Source organism: Macaca mulatta, chromosome 5 (genome assembly GCF_049350105.2).
Source record: "Macaca mulatta isolate MMU2019108-1 chromosome 5, T2T-MMU8v2.0, whole genome shotgun sequence".
NCBI lineage: Eukaryota > Metazoa > Chordata > Mammalia > Primates > Cercopithecidae > Macaca > Macaca mulatta.
Window position 1 is genome coordinate 25,637,038 of NC_133410.1, and position 21,086 is coordinate 25,658,123.

The 21,086-nt window shown below is 35.7% G+C and overlaps 1 protein-coding gene across 3 annotated transcripts in view; it reads left to right on the forward strand.

Annotated features, from left to right (window-relative positions):
• The window catches only part of TBC1D19 (TBC1 domain family member 19), a 157,238-nt gene that overhangs the window by 11,550 nt on the left and 124,602 nt on the right, over window positions 1–21,086 (forward strand). For 2 of the 3 annotated variants that reach the window (XR_001444697.3, NM_001260783.1), the window contains 3 exon segments: window positions 11,785–11,857; window positions 13,027–13,072; window positions 18,888–18,963. Coding sequence is in view for 2 of the 3 variants with exons in the window: in NM_001260783.1 (NP_001247712.1) it covers window positions 11,785–11,857; window positions 13,027–13,072; window positions 18,888–18,963 (195 nt within the window). In the remaining variant the exon portion in view is untranslated. 3 annotated transcript variants of the gene reach the window in all.

Sequence of the window (21,086 nt, forward strand, 5' to 3'; positions counted from 1 at the left end):
ATAGAAAGGTAATTCATGCATATTTTGTTATTTAATATCCCTATCAGGATCTGGCAGTACCTTGTAATTGTATACACTAACGTTTCTGCAGCAAAATGCATGAATTTTTACACTATGTATGATAAATGACTAAATATTCTTCTTTTTTTTTGAGACAGAGTCTTGCTTTGTTGCCCAGGCAGGAGTGCAGTGGCGCCATCTCGGCTCACTGCAAGCTCCACCTCCCGGGTTCATGCCATTCTCCTGCCTCAGCCTCCCCGAGCAGCTGGGACTACAGGCACCCACCACCATGCCTGGCTAATTTTTTGTATTTTCAGTAGAGACGGGGTTTCACCATGTTAGCCAGGATGGTCTCGACCTCCTGACCTCATGATCCGCCCACCTCGGCCTCCCGAAGTGCTGGGATTACAAGCGTGAGCCACTGCGCCCAGCCCTAAGTATTCTTCTGCCAATTTTGTACCACGTGAGTTCAAGTCAGGACAGATTTTGCCTCTAATTCAGTTTTGAAAAGACTTGGTTTGCAAAGCTTTTCAGGCTTCAGGATTTCAAAAAAGGATTATGGATCTGTACATATAACATCAGGAGGTTAATCCTTGGAGTAATATAAAGTTGGGCAAGGATAGAAAGAATAGAAAGAAAAAATAGAAAAAATAGAAAATTAGAAAGTTAGAAAATAGACAAAATAGAAAGTTGGGCAAGAACAGAAAGAAGGATAAAGCAGGAGTCAGGAGATGATTACACAAGAAACTCAAAAAGGTATTTGGCTGGTTCTTAAGATAAAATAAGATCTATATTTTATATGTATATGCCTATTTGTAAAATCAATGTAGATTTATTAGACAGATCTATAATATTATAGATTCATACTTTAAAAGAATGTATTTATAGATCTTTTAAAATAACGTAATCTTGGACTTGTAAGAGAATCTGTGATACCAACTTTGCCTTAGTTTATATCCATTAGCACTGACATTTAACAGAAATAACTCTTTAAAGGCAACTTTACAATCAGCTTTAATAATATATTTTTAAACAACTGGTGGTTTGTTACAAGCCTTTTAAAATTTAATCAAGAGGACATTTTCATGCCACCAGCATCTTCTGTACTGCCTTCGTTTTATCTGTTTGGGTATATCCAGAAAGTGCTAGAGCAGTGTTGGCCCAACTTAGTTGGAAATATAAAATCACACAGAATATTTCAAAGCCAAATATAAATGATTTTTAGATTTCCCCACCCCACACCATTAGCTCTTCTTTTAAACGTTGACTGCATTTTAATGTATCCCTTTATATGTTGAAATTTGTTAAAGAGAGTGTGGAATTTTGTGTTCTCTAGAAAAGGGCTATTTTTGTTTTCTGAGGTAATTTATGAATTCAACCTGCATCTTAAAATTGAATTTGCTGGCCAGGTGTGGTGGATCATGCCTGTAATCCTAGCACTTTGGGAGGCCGAGGTGGGCGGGTTGCCTGAGCTCAGGAGTTGGAGGCCAGCCTGGGCAACACAGTGAAACAATGTCTCTACTAAAGTACAGAAGAAATTAGCTGGGTGTGGCGGTGTGTGTCTGTAGTCCCAGCTACTTAGGAGGCTGAGGCAGGAGAATTGCTTGAACCCTTGATTTGTTCAAGGCAGAAGTTGCAGTGAACTGAGATTGCGCCACTGCACTCCAGCCTGGGCGACAGAGCAAGACTGTCTCTACAAAAATAACAAAATAAATAAATAAATAAAAAGAATTTGCTCACTCATCTTCTAGACAATGGAGTGATTAGCACCAGATCAGCCATGTTATTATGCATTATTTGTATTTAAAATGGATGTTGTGTAATACCCCAAATGTTATTTTCATTCCATTAAGTGTTTAATATGTTTTGTTGCTCACATTGTCATTATAAATAATAGAATTGCAAAAGGAAGGAACTTGAAAGAAAATAGGCTTTGAAGAGAGAAGGAATAACGCAACTAATAGGTTGTTGTCATAAGTCAAGAACCCTGATTACATTTGGTGTGAACCAGGGAGTGCTGTCATACTTACCCATATCTACTTTAGCTGCTGTTTGTCCTTTAATCCTGAAAAGTTAAAACAGTAAAGAAAGAAATAATGGTATACAGGATTATAAAATAAGAAAGTTCTTGTCTCCATAGAAAATATGTATGTAAGGGATAACAGAAATACTAAAATGTGGGTTTACTTTGTTTAAGTACATCTCTTCATTGTTTTATTTCAGCTTTTAGAGGAAACTGAGTTGTTTATAGAAGGTCAGGTAGGGTTGAATTAGGTAAGACCAAGTTGAAATGAAAGGTAGAAAATTGGTTACTAAATGTGAAGTGAAGACTTTCAGGCATAAAGTATACCATGAAAGGAGGCTAAGAATAAAGATACGGATGAATAGGGGACAAGACAGCCAGTGCTGGAAGAGAAGGGGGTCAGCTTGGAGATGTCAGCAAAAGAAAACCAGTGAGGGATCCATCCTCAGGTGAGAGAAACCAGAGCAGGGCTGGAATTATACAGCGCAGATTGAGTATAAGGCATGGTCAGCTTTTGCAGAGCCAGAACTTTCCATTTGAAACTAGATCTTTTTCCTGGCTACAATGTGTGTCCACTGGGATGACTAGGATTACAGAAACAGGTCTGGTCTACAGTTTTGGAAAGAACCAAAAGTATTAGGAAGAAATAAAGATACGTAGTAATTCAACATATTTTAATTGAGCTTCTCATCTGTGGTAGGATGGGCTCTTGAGAGAAATTAGACAAGTATAAACTATTAAGCTCATGATAAGGATATTTTGGGGATTGATGTGAGAAAGGACATTATATCCTTTTAAAATATCACTTCTGTTTTAGCTTTTTGTTTATGTATTTTATATATATTGTGTATGTCTCTCTCTCTCTCTCTCTAGGCATATATAAGTAATAAGTAATAACTCTTCTTCTCCCCCGCTCCCACCAACCTGTAGTAACCATGTTCTACGGCCTGTCTTATGAATTTAACTACTCTAGGTACCTCATACAAATGGAAACATACAGTATCTGTCTTTTAAAAAATTTATTTCACTTAGTTTGATGGCTTCAAAGTTCATTCATGTTGTAGCGTGTGTCGGAATTTTCTTTCCTTTTAAGGGCTGAATAATATTCCATTGTATTTATTGAACATTTCCTATGTGCCAGTTGCATATTCGTGGTGATAGTAATGAACATTACTTTTTATTCAATGATATGTTTTCACTTTATAACTTAGTTAACCAATATATTTGAAAAGACCAGTGTATAATGTTACAAAATTATGTATGATATGTAAAAAATTAAGTCACAGTGCAAGACTGATCAATGTATTTTTATGTTATAAAGTATGGAAAGTTTATTGATGGTCAGATTCTACATCAAAACTAATCTTTAGGAAACTACTGCTTATAAATTTTGGTATACTATCAAAGGAGAATATCCCCATTTATCTGAAAAAGAATATTAAAATACTCTTCCTTTTTCCATGGACAACAACCAAAACAACACAGTACCACAGACTGAAAACTATGGCAGAATAAAAAATCTAGCTGTCTTCTTTTAAGACAGACATCAAAAGAGATTTGCAAAAATGTAAAACCCTGTTTTCTCACTGTTTTATTTTTGAAAATACAATTACTTTAAATAAAAATAAGTTAGTATACAATGAGTTTATTATAGTTATATTAAAATGAATTGAACAGATTTTTTTTGTGGTAAGATATACATAACATAAAAATGACCATTTTAATCATTAAGTATACAGTTCATTGTCATTAAGTATATACACCTTGTTGTGCAGCCATCCTCACCATCCATCTCCAAAACTTTTTCATCATTCCAAACTGAAACTCTGTACCCATAAATAATAACTCCACATTCTCCCCCTCTTCAACCTGTAGTAACCACCATTCTGTGGTCTATCTCTATGAATTTAACCACTCTAGGTACCTTATGTAAGTGGAATCATACAGTATCTGGTTTTTTTTTGGCAGATTTATTTTACTTAGCTTGATATCATGAAAGTTCATCCATGTTGTAACATGTGTCAGACTTTTCTTTTTCTTTTCTTTTTCTTTTTTCTTTTTTTTTGAGACGGAGTTTTGCTCTGTCACCCAGGCTGGAGTGCAGTGGCGCCATCACGGCTCACTGCCAGCTCCGCCTCCTGGGTTCACACCATTCTCCTGCCTCAGCCTCCTGAGTAACTGGGACTACAGGGGCCCGCCACCACGCCGGGCTAATTTTTTGTATTTTTAGTAGAGACGGGGTTTCACTGTGTTAGCCAGGATGGTCTCAGTCTCTTGACCTCGTGATCCACCCGCCTTGGCCTCCCAAAGTGCTGGGATTACAGGGGTGAGCCACCACACCAGGCCAGAATTTTCTTTTTAAGAGCTGAATAATATTCCATTGTACTAATATATATGTACATATGATTTTTGTTTATCCATTTATCCATCTATAGACATTTGGGTTGTTTCCACCTCTGGCTATTGTTAATAATGCTACTATGGGCCTGGTGTGGTGGCTCATGCCTGTAATCCCAGCACTTTGGGAGACCAAGGTGGGCGGATCACAAGATTGGGAGATCAAGACCATCCTGGCTAACACGGTGAAACCCTGTCTCTACTGGGGAAAAAAAAAAAAAAAAAATTAGCCGGGCGTGGTGGCGGGTGCCTGTAGTCCCAGCTACTTGGGAGGCTGAGGCAGGAGAATGGCGTGAACCCTGGAGGCGGAGCTTGCAGTGAGCAGAGATCAGCACCACTGCACTCCAGCCTGGGTGACAGAGGGAGACTCCATCTCAAAAAACAAACAAAAAAAAGAGATGCTACTATGAACATTGGTGTACAAGTATCTGTTTGAGTATCTGTTTTCATTTCTTTGGCTATATACTCAAAAGTGGAATAATTACTGAATCGTATGAACTCTATGTTTAATGTTTTGAAAAACTACCATTCTAATAAACAAATATTTTAATTGTTTTTGTTTTAATTTCCAGTGCAAATATCAATAGATGTCATCCACATAAACAAAGCATTCTTGGGTTCTCAATAATGTTTTTGAGATGCAGTCTCACTATGTTGCCCAGGTTGGTCTCAAAGAGCTGGGTTCCAGTGACCCTCTAGCTTCAGCCTCTCCAGTAGCTGGGATCACAGGTGTATGCCACTATAACTGGCTCCTCATCAGTAATTTTTAAGAGGGTCCTGAGATTGAAAAGTTTGAATATCAGTGGTCTAGTGGAGTGAGTGAAATAGAGAGGCCAGTTAAGAAACTACCACAATGGAGAACAAGTTGCACTGGACCTTGCTCAGAGAGGAATGGCCAGGGTGGTAAGAAGGCTCTGTTGTATGAAGAGAACTTGAAGAACCCGGGAATATATTGTGGCCTTAAAAGGAGAAGCCTTCAGGGAAGACACAGTAGCTATCTTCAAATTGGAAGCTCTCTCACAGAGGAGACGTTAAGCTTATTTCTATGACCCCAGGGTGGAGTGGTGGAGGGGAGGGGGTAGTGATGGTAAATCTTAAGGAGAATTAATCAGTAAGTAAGAATTTTCCAGTAGAATAGTTCAGAGATGGAATTGACTAAAGTAGGGATGTAGACAGTTTCTAAGTTAGAAAGGTACAGTTTTAAAGTTAGAGTTTTGAAGCCAGAAAATCATTTGGAGCGGATAATCAAGCATTAAATGGTTAGTCAACATAGAAGAATTCTGTAATCACTTCTAACCCTACAGTTCCATGGGGCACAGAATGATGAAGTTCAGGATTAGCACGATAGCATAGTGAAAAGCGGGGAGGATGAGGTCTCTTTAGAGGGAATTAAAGGATCCTTGGAACCCTTTTTGTAGAACTTCCTATGCCTTCATTTGTACTTAATGGAGAGTTAGCCTCAGCTTACTTTGCAGCTTCTTTGGCCTAGCTGCTATTTTAGCTGCTTTGCTTCTCCAGTTCTTTTTGTTCACCAAGATTAGAAATTTAAGATTGCTAGTGGCCAGTACTTTGGATTAGGACTATTCTAGTAGGAATTGAAAGAAACTAGATTTGTGTATGTGTGTGAGTGGGAGAGGTTTGGTCATGTGTTTCTAGGAGTGCAGAAGGGTGGAGGATGTCAGAATCAGCATAACTAAATGGATGAAGGATGCATGCAGGACCATAACTGCAAATGTACTGTACCCTTTCTCACTAGATTATATTTTTGAGCATATTCTTCACTAGCTCTTAAAGTGAGTGAGAGGCATTCTGTTTAAAGAAGACTTAACTTTTGTCATAGATATTTGAAAAGCCTCTACTTCCAGCCCCCCTCACCCACCTCACTGACAGTTTTACAGATATTTAGTCCATTGCCATCTGGGACATCTTATATTTTATAGCACAGCAACTTTAATTTATATTGGACTTTACAGCCTAAAAATAACTGAACATTTTTCTATTTGAGACTCATAATAACTTAGTTAAGGTATTATTTTTCCTATTAAATAAAGAAGAAAAGCCATACAGAGAGGTTAAATGACTTGAACAAGCTAGTAAATTACACTGAGAGGTGATTCCAGATCTTTTGATGCCAAATCCTACTCTCATTTAGTCCCAAGTGGTTTTCAAACTGTGTTCTATTATACCTAAGGATTCTGAAAAGCTATATTCACTTAAAAATATTTAATTAAAAATTATACTAAGAAATAACACTTTCAGATGCACTAAATATCAAGTGCTTAGCACATAATCCACTACTGTGTTTCCAGATTAACTTGTTTCTGGATGATCCCAGAATAGAACCTGTTTCTCTTATCTTTTGTCATGTGTTTGGGACACTTCTTACAAATGCATGCTTGATTATAAAGATATAATTCTACACCGGTCCTTTAAAATATCTGAGCTTGCACATGTGTGCTTATGGAATGTTGTTCAAGTGATGAACCTTAATGCAGTGGGTATACTGTGTTTGGGGTTGGTTGGCCAGGCAAAGCACAAGTGCTTCTGTTCAACACAGGCCCCTGGTGATGGTATACTTCTGAGATGTAAGGCAAGTGAGCTTGTCATACCCCATCATGTAGTAGTAAAACCATATTATGTGTAATTTTAGCAGTATTGGAAGCTCTTTGTCTGATTTTGTATTTGTGGTAAATTTTAGGATTTATCTCAAAATAAAAATTTCCAACTCTGCTTCTTTCAATTTCCTACATCAGTTTAATTTGGGAGTGTGCTGAGATGACCAGGAAGTCTATTAAAAATGCAAACATGTCTTTGATCGGGACTTTTCTCTATGCTGAACCACCAAAACAAAATACAGAAATTGGATATTGAGGCTATATCAGAATAAAGCTGTACCTTTTAAATGTTAATCATAACATTAGCAAACAAGAAAAGGCTCATTGTTCTTATTGTTTGGTAATATCATTTTCAATGTGTTTTATATAGGATTCCTAATAGGTTTTCAATTTCATTTGCAAAATAGGTTCTGTTGCTAAATCATGTTTGAGAACCACTGTGCCTTACCATGTTATCACTGTCCTGCTTTTGATCCTCAAATACTTCAAGATGTTTATAATTAGTTTGGGTGCAAAGTATATCTAGGAGGTCTAGCAACCTTAAAATATTGAAAGTGTTTAGAAAAAACAACCAGTTTTTAAAAAATTCTTTAAATTGTTTTCTCTCCGAATCATTTTCAAGTGCAGGCTAGTATAAGATAGCTTATTTACTTTCAATTTAGTGCATTTGAATAATTACCAGGGTTTTTCTGCTTTTAAAAGTCTTTTCTAGGAGTAACATATTGGAAAACAGTCTCTTCACTTAACCATAATTTTTATCAAGTTCCTTGTTTTGCGGGGGAGGAAATTGGGTAAAAAATAGAATGTGGTTTGGTTAATATAATTTTGTCAAACAATAATTAATGCCAGGATGATACTTGGGATGCAAAAATAAAGACCCATTCCTTGCCTTCGAACTTATAGTCTAGTCAGAAAGATGAATAGGTGAGCTGAAAATTACATTGTAATCTGATAATTGTTGAAACAGAGGAACATAATGTTTTATCCTTGCTGCCTGGCCTAAGGAAAGGAGGTGATATTTGAAGGATGTCTTGGAAGCTAGTGGGTGTTTGCCAAGGTAGTGAGAGAGCACTTCCATCTGAGGAAATATGAACAGCCCTTAAAGGACTGAGAGTTGGGAAATCAGTAATATAGTTTACTGTGGCTAAGATGTGTGTGGGGAGTAGGTGTGAGAAGAGGTTGTTGTTAACTTGGTGGAGCAACAGCAGGAGATGAATTTGTAGAGATAAGTTGGGTCTACATTGTGAAGGACCAAGTATGCCATGTTAAAAAATGTAGACTTCTTATGTAAGCTGTGAAGAGCCACAGCTGGGAGAGACTTATGTTTTAGAAAGAAATGCTGGAAGATAGATTGGGAAAGGGAGAATTGGTTCATTCATTCAACAAACATTTATTGAGCACCTACTATGTGAAAACAACTTAGGTTTACAGAAAACACTTGGGATACAGACAGTAAAAAAAGGCAGAAATGTCTGCCCTAATGGAGCTTACCACTTCCAATGTAATGAGATAGATGATATACCAATAAACATAGAAAATAAATTAATCGTGCAGTATAATAGAAGGTGACAAATGCTAAGAAAGAAGAAAAAATAGAGTAAGGGAGTTTTGAGAATGCCAGGTGGAAGTGGTCACAATTTAAGTAAGGTGACAAGAAGCCCAATTTAGAGGTTGTTGCAGTAATTCAAATGAGAAAGAAGACTTGTCTTAGACTAAATGTGGGACTTTAAAATAGAGAGAAAGTATAGATTGGGAGGACCTTTGATCCTGTCTTTTTTGAACCTTTCTAGCCCATAAGTATATAAATTTATATTTATATTATAGATACAAATCTATAATGTGTTGTTATGGAGTGAAGGACTTTGTAATGACCACCCTATAAGTGAAACTTTGCCAGCCACACTGGAAACCTCTCCATTTGTCCCATCCCAATCACAAACCCCTCCATTTCTGATAACATGAGATTTATGGTAATCACTTTTCTGCATTTCTTTTTTTTTTTAGCTGTTCTGTTAGATATTTTATTATTCTTAACTTTTAGTTTAAGGGGCACATGTGCAGGTTTGTTATATAGATTAATTGTTTATCATGGGGGTTTGGTATACAGATTATTTCATCACCCAGATAGTATGTATAATACCCAGTAGGTAGTTCCATTCCTCATCCTCCTCCCACCCTCTACCCTCAAGTAGGCCCTGCTGTCTATTGTTCCCTCTTTGTGTCCACGTGTACTCAATGTTCAGTTACCATGTATAAGTGGGAACATGTGGGTTTTGTTTTTCTGTCCCTGCTCTTAGTTCACTTAGGATAATGGCCTCCAGCTTCATCCATGTTGCTAGACATGATCTCGTTGTTTTTTATGGCTGTGTAGTACTCCATGTTGTATATGTACCACATTTTCTTTATCCAATCTACTGTTGATGGGCATTTAGGTTGATTCCATTTCTTTGCTATTCTGAATAGTGCTGCAATGAACATAGGCATGCATGTGTCTTTATAGTAGAATGATTTATATTCCTTTGCATATATACCAGTAATTGGGATTGCTGGGTCAAATGGTAGTTCTGTTTTAAGTTCTTTGAGAAATCTCCAGACTGCTTTCCACAATGACTGAACTAATTTACATTCCCACTAGCAGTGTGTAAACCTTCCCTTTTCTCTACAGCCTTCCTGACATGTTATTTTTTGACTTTTTAATTGTAGCCATTCTGACTGGTGTGAAATGGTATCTCATTGCAGTTTTGATTTGCATTTCTTTAGTGATTAGTGACATTGAGTATTTTTTATATTTTCTGCATTCCTTGATAATTTTATTAATCAAATATATATCTCTAGACACTGTAGTTTAGTCCTGCCTATTTTTAAAATGTCTTTGTCTTTTTTTTTTTTTTTTTTAAAGCTATAGGTTTTCTCTCCTTCCTTTGTTTTTCCTTACAGTTTATCAGCTGAAGAACGAGGCTGTTTGACCTTAGAATTTCCCATAGCCTGGAGATTTTTCTTACTGCAAATTCATGGTATAACTCAACATGTTCCTCTGTCCTTTGTACGTCTTATAAGTTAACAGGTGGACCCAGAGGCTTCATGATACTCCGGTGTTATCCCTTTGGCCTGACAATAGCAGTAGAGTCTTCTTTCATTGAAAACCACATAATGTCTGATTATCTCTTTTGCAATGTTAGTAGCTATTTTTGCTCAATGCCTAGAATTAGTAATTCTTTGGGGATTGCAAAGTTGTGATATTCTAATTATGTCATATCTATTTTAGTTATTAGCTAGAATACTTTTGCAGAGTCATTTCCCCTCATTTACTGTGTAGATATCCAGTGGTATAGTGCCAATAGGAAAGGCAGCATAAATGCCTTTTTCATTATTTACCACTGTTTAAGGTAATGAGTTAGCTCCCTATCATTCTCCTTTTTTATTACTCTATCAACATTTCCAGACTTTGGAAAGGGAGCCTTGATTTGTCAGTTTTAAGAATTTATAGGTACTAGATTGCTCCAGTCTCTTCAGATATCACCTGGCTATATTTGGATTAGGCAAAACCCCTCCCTGTTTTAACTTCTGCTCTAAAGTTGGCTCATCATGTGTTCAAGTGTATGTTTGTTGACTACTTTGGGGTTCTTTTGTTTTCACTACATCAGATAGCCAATTGTTTCTTCTGCTTCTTCCTGTACAGATGTTGATACCTTACAGGTCTTATGGCAGTTGGTTTATCCTCAGCTGCTTGTATTTCTGGGGGATAGCTTATCATCTAATTTTGTTGTGAATATTTTGCAAGGGATTTGGCTTTGCTATCTAGTTGCTTGGTCTGTTTTTATGTGGAAATCGAGGAGGTTTTTAAAAAAAATCTCACTGCCACCAGTGCCATCTCCCAGAAAGGCATTGAATCATGGAAGAGTTAGTGTGGAATTGAGAATAAATTTGAAGTTTCTAACTTGGAAGATTTGGTAAATGGTAATTTTATAGATGCAGATTTGAAAAATGTAAGAGAAGGAACAAGACAGAGAGTGGAGGATAAAACCAAGTTTTGATTTCTTAGGTTTGAAATACTCTATTTGAGATCCTCTAATAGAAATTCCTTCTGAAGAAGTATGCTGCTAGAATTTGACAGAGCTAGGTGATGGAACATCAACACTTTGAGAGTAATCAAAGCCATTACAAGTAGGAAAAATTTTATTTTTTGGTAAAAATTACAGTGTGAAAAACCAGTAGAATAGGAAAAATGCACTTGAAGGTAAAACACTAATAATACACATTTATGAACTAGTAGTTTTATGTATTTTCTACAAATATACACAATGCATTTACATTGAAAAGCAATCCAAAGAGGAAGACACTATGCAAAGATCCATTTACATGGATGCAACTGTTTTTTCAGTCATTAGGTACAGGTGCCATATATATTTAATATAATATCAAGGCAATGAATTTATAAAATCTGAGTATTTTTCCAACTTGAGACCCTAGATAAAGATGATAAGGACTCATAATCTCCAAGTTTTTATAATTTTAGTAGACTTTAGTATACTATCACAGATCCTTTAAGAGTTAGTGAGAAAGTCTTCTTTCTTACAAGCTATTCTAGATAGTTCTAAGCTCTATCTTCAAGAGGATTTTTCAAATAGTATACATTTTTGGACACTCCTTTTTAAACATTTCATTTGTTCTAAATATCAACTGAAATGATTTACTTTGGATGTCTTTTCCTTCCTTATCTTTCTTTATTATTATTATTATTATTATTAGGCCAGTCTTCAGAGACCTGAGATTAAACTTGAATCACTGAAAGAAGATATTAAGGAATTCTTTAAAATATCAGGTTCGTAATTTTTTCCTAATAACTTAAGGCAAAATAAGAAAATGTTTTATTTATTCCTAATTCTTTAAGCCCTCAAGCTTGTACAGCCACCTTACTTTGTTGTCGTCATTCTGTTTTGTTTTGTTTTAGGCTTTTAACAGCCTGAAGCCATGGTTTTTTGTTTCTGTCTCTAGTGATAAGCAGAGAAGAGGGATGAGGAAAGAGCTTTACTGGCCCAATCAGAAACAGAAACTAAGAACCCATGACTGTATTCTGTGCCTTGGATACCCTTGCAAGGCAAAATAAATAATATTTTATCCCCAGCCTTCCAGTTTCTCATTCAAAATTGTGAAAACTATGGCCAAATAGGTTTCTATTTAGGGAGAATTAGAACTATTAGACATTTTAACAAAATGGTGCAAAAATTCAAGAACTCTGTCAGAAAGACTCCTTTGCATTAGTTTGTTTTAAATACTGTTTGCCTTACTGGTAATATCCTGATGGATAAATACATCCTTAAGGTATTAAGTATCTCCTTAGTTAAATAATTTTTCATTTTACTTTTCAGTTGTGACTTTTTTCCTTTTATGCTTTCACAGAAAATAAAAAGAAAATTCTAACTTTTCAAAGAGCAAGAGGAGAGAGAGGTTCCCTAGTCCAGCATCTGCATATGGGAACTGAGATGTTAAGTGGTTGTCCCGGATAGTTAGAAGCTGAGCTAACTGGTCTGACTATTGGTAACTCACAATAATCTGCCTCTGTCATCCAGGACTTTGCTGACAAGTTAATTATAACTAGATACTTGTCATCTGTCTTCATCAGGTGGCTGTTTTTTGCTGTTCCCTTGGCACATTCCTTACAGCTTTAGTAGTACAACATCCGAAGATTTTGACATTCATTGAGCACTTTGATAGTGAAAAAGGAAATGTTCCTCCCAACTTGATAAAATGGTGCAATAATATTATTTTAAAATATCATGTTGGTGACTTTGCTGCTCAGTGTTAGCCAAGGGATATAGTAAGTATATAGGAAATAATCTTTAATAACACTTTATATAGGGATTGGCAGTTGACAAAGTTCTTTCACAAATAAATATGATGCCAAAGTTTTGTTGAGATAAATTTAATTATGATGTATGTTTATTTAAAAACTAGTATGTTCATATATTTTATTCTTTTTTTAAAAAACAGGTTGGGAGAAGAAACTTCAGAATGCTGTTTATAGTGAACTGAGTGTGTGAGTTTTCCTACCTATTTTGCAATAGTGTTTTGTTTAGCTATATTTACTTTGTGAGTAATAAAACCAGTATTGTTATATATACTTATTGTATTATTATCATTAATATTTATACAACATTTCAAGTAAGTTAATACAATTAAAAATTACTACCATCTTGCCTGACAAACAATAAGAAATAGGTGCGTTTTTTTTTTTAACCACCAACTATTTTATTTTTTTAATTTTCTTTCTTTTTGAGATGGAGTCTCACTGTGTCACCCAGGCTGAAGTGCAGTGCAATGATCTTGGCTTAACTGCAACCTCCGCCTCCTGGGTTCAAGTGATTCTTGTGCCTCAGCCTCCCAAGTTGCTGGGATTACAGACCCCTGCCACAGTACCTGGCTAGTTTTTGTATTTTTAGTAGAGATGGGGTTTCACCGTGTTGGCCAGTCTAGTCTCGAACTCCTGACCTCAAGTGATCCACCTGCATTGGCCTCCCAAAGTGCTGGGATTACAGATATGAGATACTGCGTCTGGCCCCACCCATTATTTTATATTAACAATTCATTTATCCAGTGGAATTAGGGAATAAGATGTTTCTCTAAAGTTAATATTTCAGATAACCGAAGCTTACTGACGTTCTTTTTTTGTGTCTTTATAAACTGTCCATTCTAAACATGATTATCTTTTTTGTTCTTTGGCAAGATTGGTGTCATTATTAAGAACATCTGTGTTTTTGTTTATTTATATTTAACATCAGGGTCTATTAAGGTGTGTAGAACTGTTTGCCATTTTAAAATGTAAATCCAGAATGTTAGCTTTTGTAGTTTCTTCAATGTTCTGTTACTTGTCAGTTATTTATTGAATACCTACCATGTGGTAGCACCATACTAAGCACTGAGCATATAGTGTAGAACAATAAACACAATTTCTGCCCTCATAGAGCTCATAGTCTAATAGAGTTCCCAAGTCTAATAGAGTTCCCATGTCTGCTTTTTTTTTCCTTTACTGCTATCACTGTATTTCTGTCTGTAGCCTTCTCTAGTGTTTAACACTCCCATTTTCAACTTGACTTTTCCAGTTCATTTAACTGGGAAATGACATAATGCAGCTTACCAGAATTGTTTCTAAAATGAAGAGACTCAGATGAACGCCTGTGCGCATGTGCTTTAGATACAATTTTTAAAAAAATTAGTATTTGCTTCTTTGCTCAAATCCATCTTCCCAGTTGGATTTGAAGTCTTAAATAATGTTAGATATAAGTGCTATCTAATAATTGAAGTTGACTGTGACCATACCTTTAGTAGTACTGTGACAGTACCTTTGGCAGTCACCAAAGGAATAGACATTTATCATGACAAGTAAGGTTTTAAATTTATAATATGTACTAAAGGTGCCTTGTTGTGTGTAATTCCAAACACTGGATTCTCAATCTGAGGTGATATTACTAGTATTACTGAAAATTGTTCTGTGTGACAGACTGCCCTTTTACTTGATAGAAGGGACTGTGTTTTATTCATTATCATATTGTTGACATTTTGTACAATAGAACTTTAAGTATATATTTTCTGAATAACTCGTTGGGATTTTTTTAAGGAGTCCAGTGATATTATTTTTATTCCTCGCTTGGGTTCTGAACAAATTAAGAAACAAGATAAAACAAAAAAGCAGATGGGATATCAAAATTACACTTTTATTACTGATAAAGACTAGGTAGGAGGACATAGCTTAGTATGAGAGCAAAATTAGTCTTTCAACTGATCTCAAGAATTAAATAGATTTAACCTTCCAGTCAAATAGCATTGGATCAGGGGCAGTATGTTCAGTTTATGCTTCTCAAATTTAAAAGTTGAATAAGGCATAAACCTCTTCTGTGGTGTGTTGAGTTAAGCCTTAGAGAGAGTCCAAGAATGTTATAGTAATGGAACTCTTTTCACATGGAAGTGCACATCAGGGGTGGGAAAGAAACATTTCCCATAACATAAGTCAAAAGAATAAAGAAGACTTAGAGTATTCTGTTGCATTTTTCATTGGCAGCAACCATTGGATGGATGAATAAGGAAAGCAAAAAGGAAAGTATGAGTATTCATTAGGTAATATTAAACAATGGGAGATAAAAAATACACATCCTTATGCCTAATAGAGGTATAGAACACACGAGCTATACAGACTATACCTGAAAACAGTACGCTTCATTTTACTTGTTTTAGTAAGCATTACAAAGATTTTAGTCAGTTTCTTATTTGACAAATATACTAGAAAATTTTCTGTATTCTGTTATTTACATGAAATTTTCAACTAGTCTAGGTTAGCACTCTCCATTTCAGATTGCATACTTTAATTATCTTTTCCATTCATTTAAAACAGTTATATATTTGTTATTGTGTTAATAACTATTTAGTATTATATGAATGATAATTCACAGTGATTGAATGCTTATTTTGTGCCAACACTTTACATGCATTGGCTTATTCAATATAATCTTCACTACAACCCTATGAAGTAAAATTTATTATGATCACCGTTTTGCAGAAGAGAAAACTGAGGCTTAAACCATGTTTTAGTCTGTCTCATGATACTATAACAGAATACCTGAGATTGGGTAATTTATAATGAATAGAAATTTATTGGCTCACAGTTCTGGAGGCTGGGAAGTCCAATATCAAGGTGCCGGCATCTGGTGAGAGCCTTCTTGCTGCATCATCCCATGGCAGAAGGTGAGAGGGCAAGAGGGGGTTTAACTCACCCTTTTATAATGTCACCAGTCCCACCTATGTCGGTGAAGCTCATGGCCTAATCACCTCTGAAAGATCCCACCTCTGAATACTGTTACAATCACAAATTTTAACATGAGTTTTGGAAAGGACAAACATTCAAACCATGGCAGACCACTTAAGTAACTTGTTGAACATCATATAGCTAACAAATGGAAGTGCTAGGGCTTAACCTCCAACTATATGATTCCAAAGCCCATGCGTTTTACTACGTCTCACATAGGTCTATGTCTTATCTCTTAACTGGATTTAAAATGTTCTGGAACAAAAATTGTGTCTTACATTTCTTTCATATTTCCTACAGTATCAAATAAATGACATTGAGTCAGCAAATAGTTATTGAGCCACCTACTAATGCTAATACATGACAAATATTTGTTGAATTGAGGAAACAGTGCAATTATTAGTCTTAGCCTTACTATATTTAAGACAATCTTTACATGCAAAATGAAAAATAGATCAATTTATTTCTGTGTTTTAGTCTTCATTGTACTTTGTACAGAGCAGTTTATAAGAAATCAGATGACCTATTATTTTTCCCTTAAAGAACATAAAGAAGTAAATAAACCTTAAAAATCTTATTCTATATGTGCATGTTATAAAAACATATCGTATAGTTTGCTGTTACAGTAGATACATGCAAAAGTCTACCATACCTTACAGAGTTACAAGTGTCAAACAGTAGTGGGCCTAAAATGGAAGGATGTTAGATAAAGGATACTTTACACTAGACCACAAATTTGGATAAGTCTTCATACACATTCATGGCTTTCACTGGGAGAGTGCTCAAGCAGTAGACCTGGGTACCTCTGAAACGTCCTAAACATACAGTTCTTCTTTGCCCTCTTAGTTTGAAATGCTACTGTATGTTTGCTCTTGTGCACAGAGCCAGGTGCTATTGATAATAAACAGGCTGGACAGTCTTTGTCTCCCGGAACTTACATCTCAGTTGGGCATAAAGACTTTAAAGAGGCATTTACAGTGCAGTAAAATAAGTGCAATGATTGGGGAAATACAAGGAACACATAAGGCTGGCATTTAACTTAGATTTGGGGTTGCCATGGTGGCTTCCCAAAGGAAGCAATATCCATGCTGAGATCAGAAAACTAAGCTAGAGTTTGTCAGGGGAAAGAGTAGAGAAGAAAAGCACTTCAGGCAGAAGGGAATAGCAGGCTCAGAGATTTAGAAGTGGAAAAGAGTGTGGTGCAAATGTTCAAAAGTTTGTATGGTTGGGTGGTAGCAGGTGAAGGGAGCATGGCTAAGGACGAGTCTAGATTTATAAAAAGGATTGTGCCTCTTCAGACTTTGTAGACTGGATCCTAAAAGCATTTGGGTGCCATTTAAAATTGTAAGTAAAGTAATAATATGATCAAATTTGCATTTTATCCATTCAGCAATATATTGGTTATCTACTATGTACCAGGCATTATGCTAGATGCTGGAATTACAATTACTGGTGAATAAGGAAGACATCACTTCTGGCCAACATCCAGGCAAACTGGTGAATAGATTGAAAATAGTCTGGAAGCACTTAGGAACCTGCTGGATAAATGTAGGCGAGGAATAATGGTTGCCTAAAATAGTTTACTGTCAGTGGGTAGAACATTTAAGTATTTAGGGAGACTTGGGGGACAAGAAAAAAATAGAGTGAAGTGTGCTGTATAAGTTTCTGTGCATTTTTCCTATCTGGCAATCCTTATCTCTGCATATTACTAAATGTAAGCTCCATGAGGGCAGATATTTTAGCCAGTTTTGTTCACTTCTGTCTCTTTTTTACATTGAGTAGGTTGTCATTAAAAGTTTCTGAAAAAATAAATATCTAACTTGATTTTGGTCTTAATAAGAATGACTTTCAAGTTGTCTCCTCTTGTTATCTGTATTTTGGATACATGTCTTTGATCATTTAAATAACTATTAAGATCATCAGTAAATTCTCTCAAATTTTAATCCTAAATTTCTAAGCTTTATTAAATTTAGACATAATTACCATTAAAAGTGGAAGCAAATGGTGTATTGGACAATGTGAGATAGTTTTAAAACTATCTTACATATAACACAAGAAATATCAAGGTATCTAGAGACTTAACTTTTTTTTTCATTTGTGAATGGGAAGGTACCTGAAATGTAGATTTTACTGGAAAAATAATTTGCCAGAAACAATCAATTTGTGAAACTGCCTTATAGATTAGGTGGGATAGATTGCCTTTCCCTATTCCAGCAATGTTTCTATGCACAGTTTAGCCTTTTACATGTAGGCTCCAGGACATATGCAAGTGGTTTGAAATATTATTAACCTTTTACATGCTTTTGTTTTGTTCCACTTTGGACCAGGAATTTCTTGAGAATTCAGCTCTGCGGTTCTTGATTATTGGAACATGACTGTTTTGCTGTAGGTACAAGTCTGATGACTAATTTCAAGAGGAGTTATATATCGTTGTGAAATGGATTGGAATCTCCAAATAAACGTTGAACCATCATGTCTTCCTACTGCCTTTTCTATCTGTGATTTCATACCACTCTGCACTTCAGTCATTATGTTCCAGTGATCCTGACTTTTTCTGATCCTTAAATATTTCATGCATTACCTCCTCAGAATTCTTGCGCTTGCCATCCCTCTGCTTGGAATATTCTTCCCCCAGATCTTTGCATGGTTGGCTCCTTCACACTCACGTCTTGGTTTAAATATAAAATCCCCTAAGGGGACTTCACTGACCTCCAAATTTATTGTATCTTATTACCCTGCTTTCATTTTCTCACGGCACTTGTTACAATCTGATATTATTTTATTTGTATGTGTTTGTAATTATTGGCTTTCTTCATGAGAATGTTACGTCCATGAGAACAGAGAATGTTATCTCAATCACCACCTTATACTTAGTACCTAGAGCGGCCCAAGTATTTGTTGACTAAATCAACCTATTTTCTTAATAAAAACAATACATTTTGAATGTAAAATGAAATGTTACTGGGAAAACAGTTTATAACATGGACTACAGAGGTAAGTAATATCTAACCAAGAGAGTAATGTGTGATATTTAGCTGCCTCTTTTTGCTCCTAGGTTTCCTTTACCTAGTCATCCTGCTGCACCTCCTGAACATCTTAAAGAACCTTTGGTATACATGAGGAAAGCACAGGTTGGTTTTTCATGCCAAGTTATGTAATACAGAGCCAAAGATCATTCTTGATGTCAGAAGTATGTATTATTAGTTATGAAATACTAAGAACCACTAAATTGATGTTAATGGTATTTGTATATTCTTCCATTTTATTTTCAGTAACCAAGGATCATACCTATTTAACTATGGCAACCCTGCAAAAAATGGGGTAGAAGGGGAAAAATAATCTACCATACTGGCCTGCAGTTTAAAATATGATACAAGTGTAATGTGGCAGTCATGGCCTGTGATATTAAAGGAGTGAAATGTGAATGAACTGACACCCTCTTTCCTTAAAATTTAGGTCTTTGAAGCCAGTGTTATTGATAGTGTATTTAAAATATATTTGTTCTCACAGTAGGCTGTCATCTATTAATTGTATGCTGTTATAGAACTCTGATAAACCTGCTATCAAAATGGGTTGGCAAAAAACTAGGAATAAAATAACAAAATAATTTAAGCATAAAAACTATGAATAGTTGTTAAAATGGAAACTCAAGAGGTTCTAGCACATGCCCCTAGCTTTTTTAACTGTCCTTCATCTCAGCACAGCCTCACTCACCTCCCCTCAACCCAGTCCTGTCCGTAAGCCTTCCTCACAGTGCTGTTTGAGTAGGACTCTGTGACTGCCACTGCTGAGACACGTAATGAGCACCACAGTCAGTCAAACTTCATTCTCCAGCATAGCCTCAGAGATGGATTTTTAAAACCTTTTTTGGTATGAAATATTTCAAAGGTACCTTAAAGAACTCCCACGAACCCATCACTCAACTTCCACAGTTATCATCATGGTTCTTCTGCTCTTGAAAATTTTCTGCAGAGTCATCACATTCTACAACAGTGGAAATTAGGCAGATTTTTATTGTTCAACATTTATTTTTATTTAAAAAATCATCAAAATTAGATGGTGAAAAGAAGCAATAGAAATAAAAACCTTGGAGATAGTTGAGGAAGTATATATTTCTGCCTCTAGGTGGTATCTTTTACGGCTGGAAATCAGTTAATGTTTATTCATCAATTTGTCATAAAGCATAATAAGTCATACATATGTGAAAGAAGTGTGTGGTTTTTTTGTTATAAAGATTTAAACTCAAGAAAATAAAACTAAGATTGGGCCTGAATATTTTTTAGTGAAATTGAAAATTTCTAAACAGTAACGAGAAAGTATCAGTTTTAACATACTAGGTGTAAGAAACAAAACATAAAGATTTTTTTTTTTTAATCATGACTGAAAAGAAGAGATAGAGAGAGGTAAATAATAAGTCCACTCTCAGAGCTTACTGCTAGTTGTTAAGAATATATGTGAGTGATAGGTACATGTATGATGCTCCTCTCTTTTCTTTCCGGACTTTCCCACTTACATCAGGGATCTGCAAACGACAGCCCCTGGGCCAAATACAACCTGCCATCTATTTTTATAGAGCTGGCAAACAAGGAATTTTATTTTTACTTTTTACATTTTTAAGTGGTTGAAAAATCAAAATAAAGATAATCTTGTGACACATGAAAACTATATGAATCCCTAAGATATGTTTTATTGGAAAATAGTCATGTTCATTCATTTGCATATTGGTTGTTGCTGCTTAGTTGCAACAGAGACCCATGGACTGCAAAGCCTAAAATATTTACTGTCTTCCCTTTCATACAAGGTTTGCCAATCCCTGCACTAAATTATTCATTCTTCAAGAGCAGGGATTGTGCTTTTTATCCTCAGCATCTAGCATAGTACCCAGCCCACAGAACACTTTTGATGAGGTTTGCTGTCTTTAACTATGGCCATACTGATTACCTCCCCTATCAGTAAGTGTCTACCTGTCTTTCTATATTTGTTCTTTTTGAGACATTTAGTTGTTTAGCCCCCTATTTTGGGGAGCAATTCTCTCTTCTTTCCATGAAAGCTACCTAGTCTGGATCACATGTCATGTATTGCATCATGTTCTTCCTTGCATTTCATAATCTCTTCCCCATCAGACTTCTGTTCTGTCTGCCATTCTACTCCTTAGTCTAAGGCCACTTTTACTGTTTACTTTCTCTCTTCTCCCAAACTTTTGACCACTACAAGAGAAAATCATGTAATTTCTGTGTTAACCATTATCTAGTCT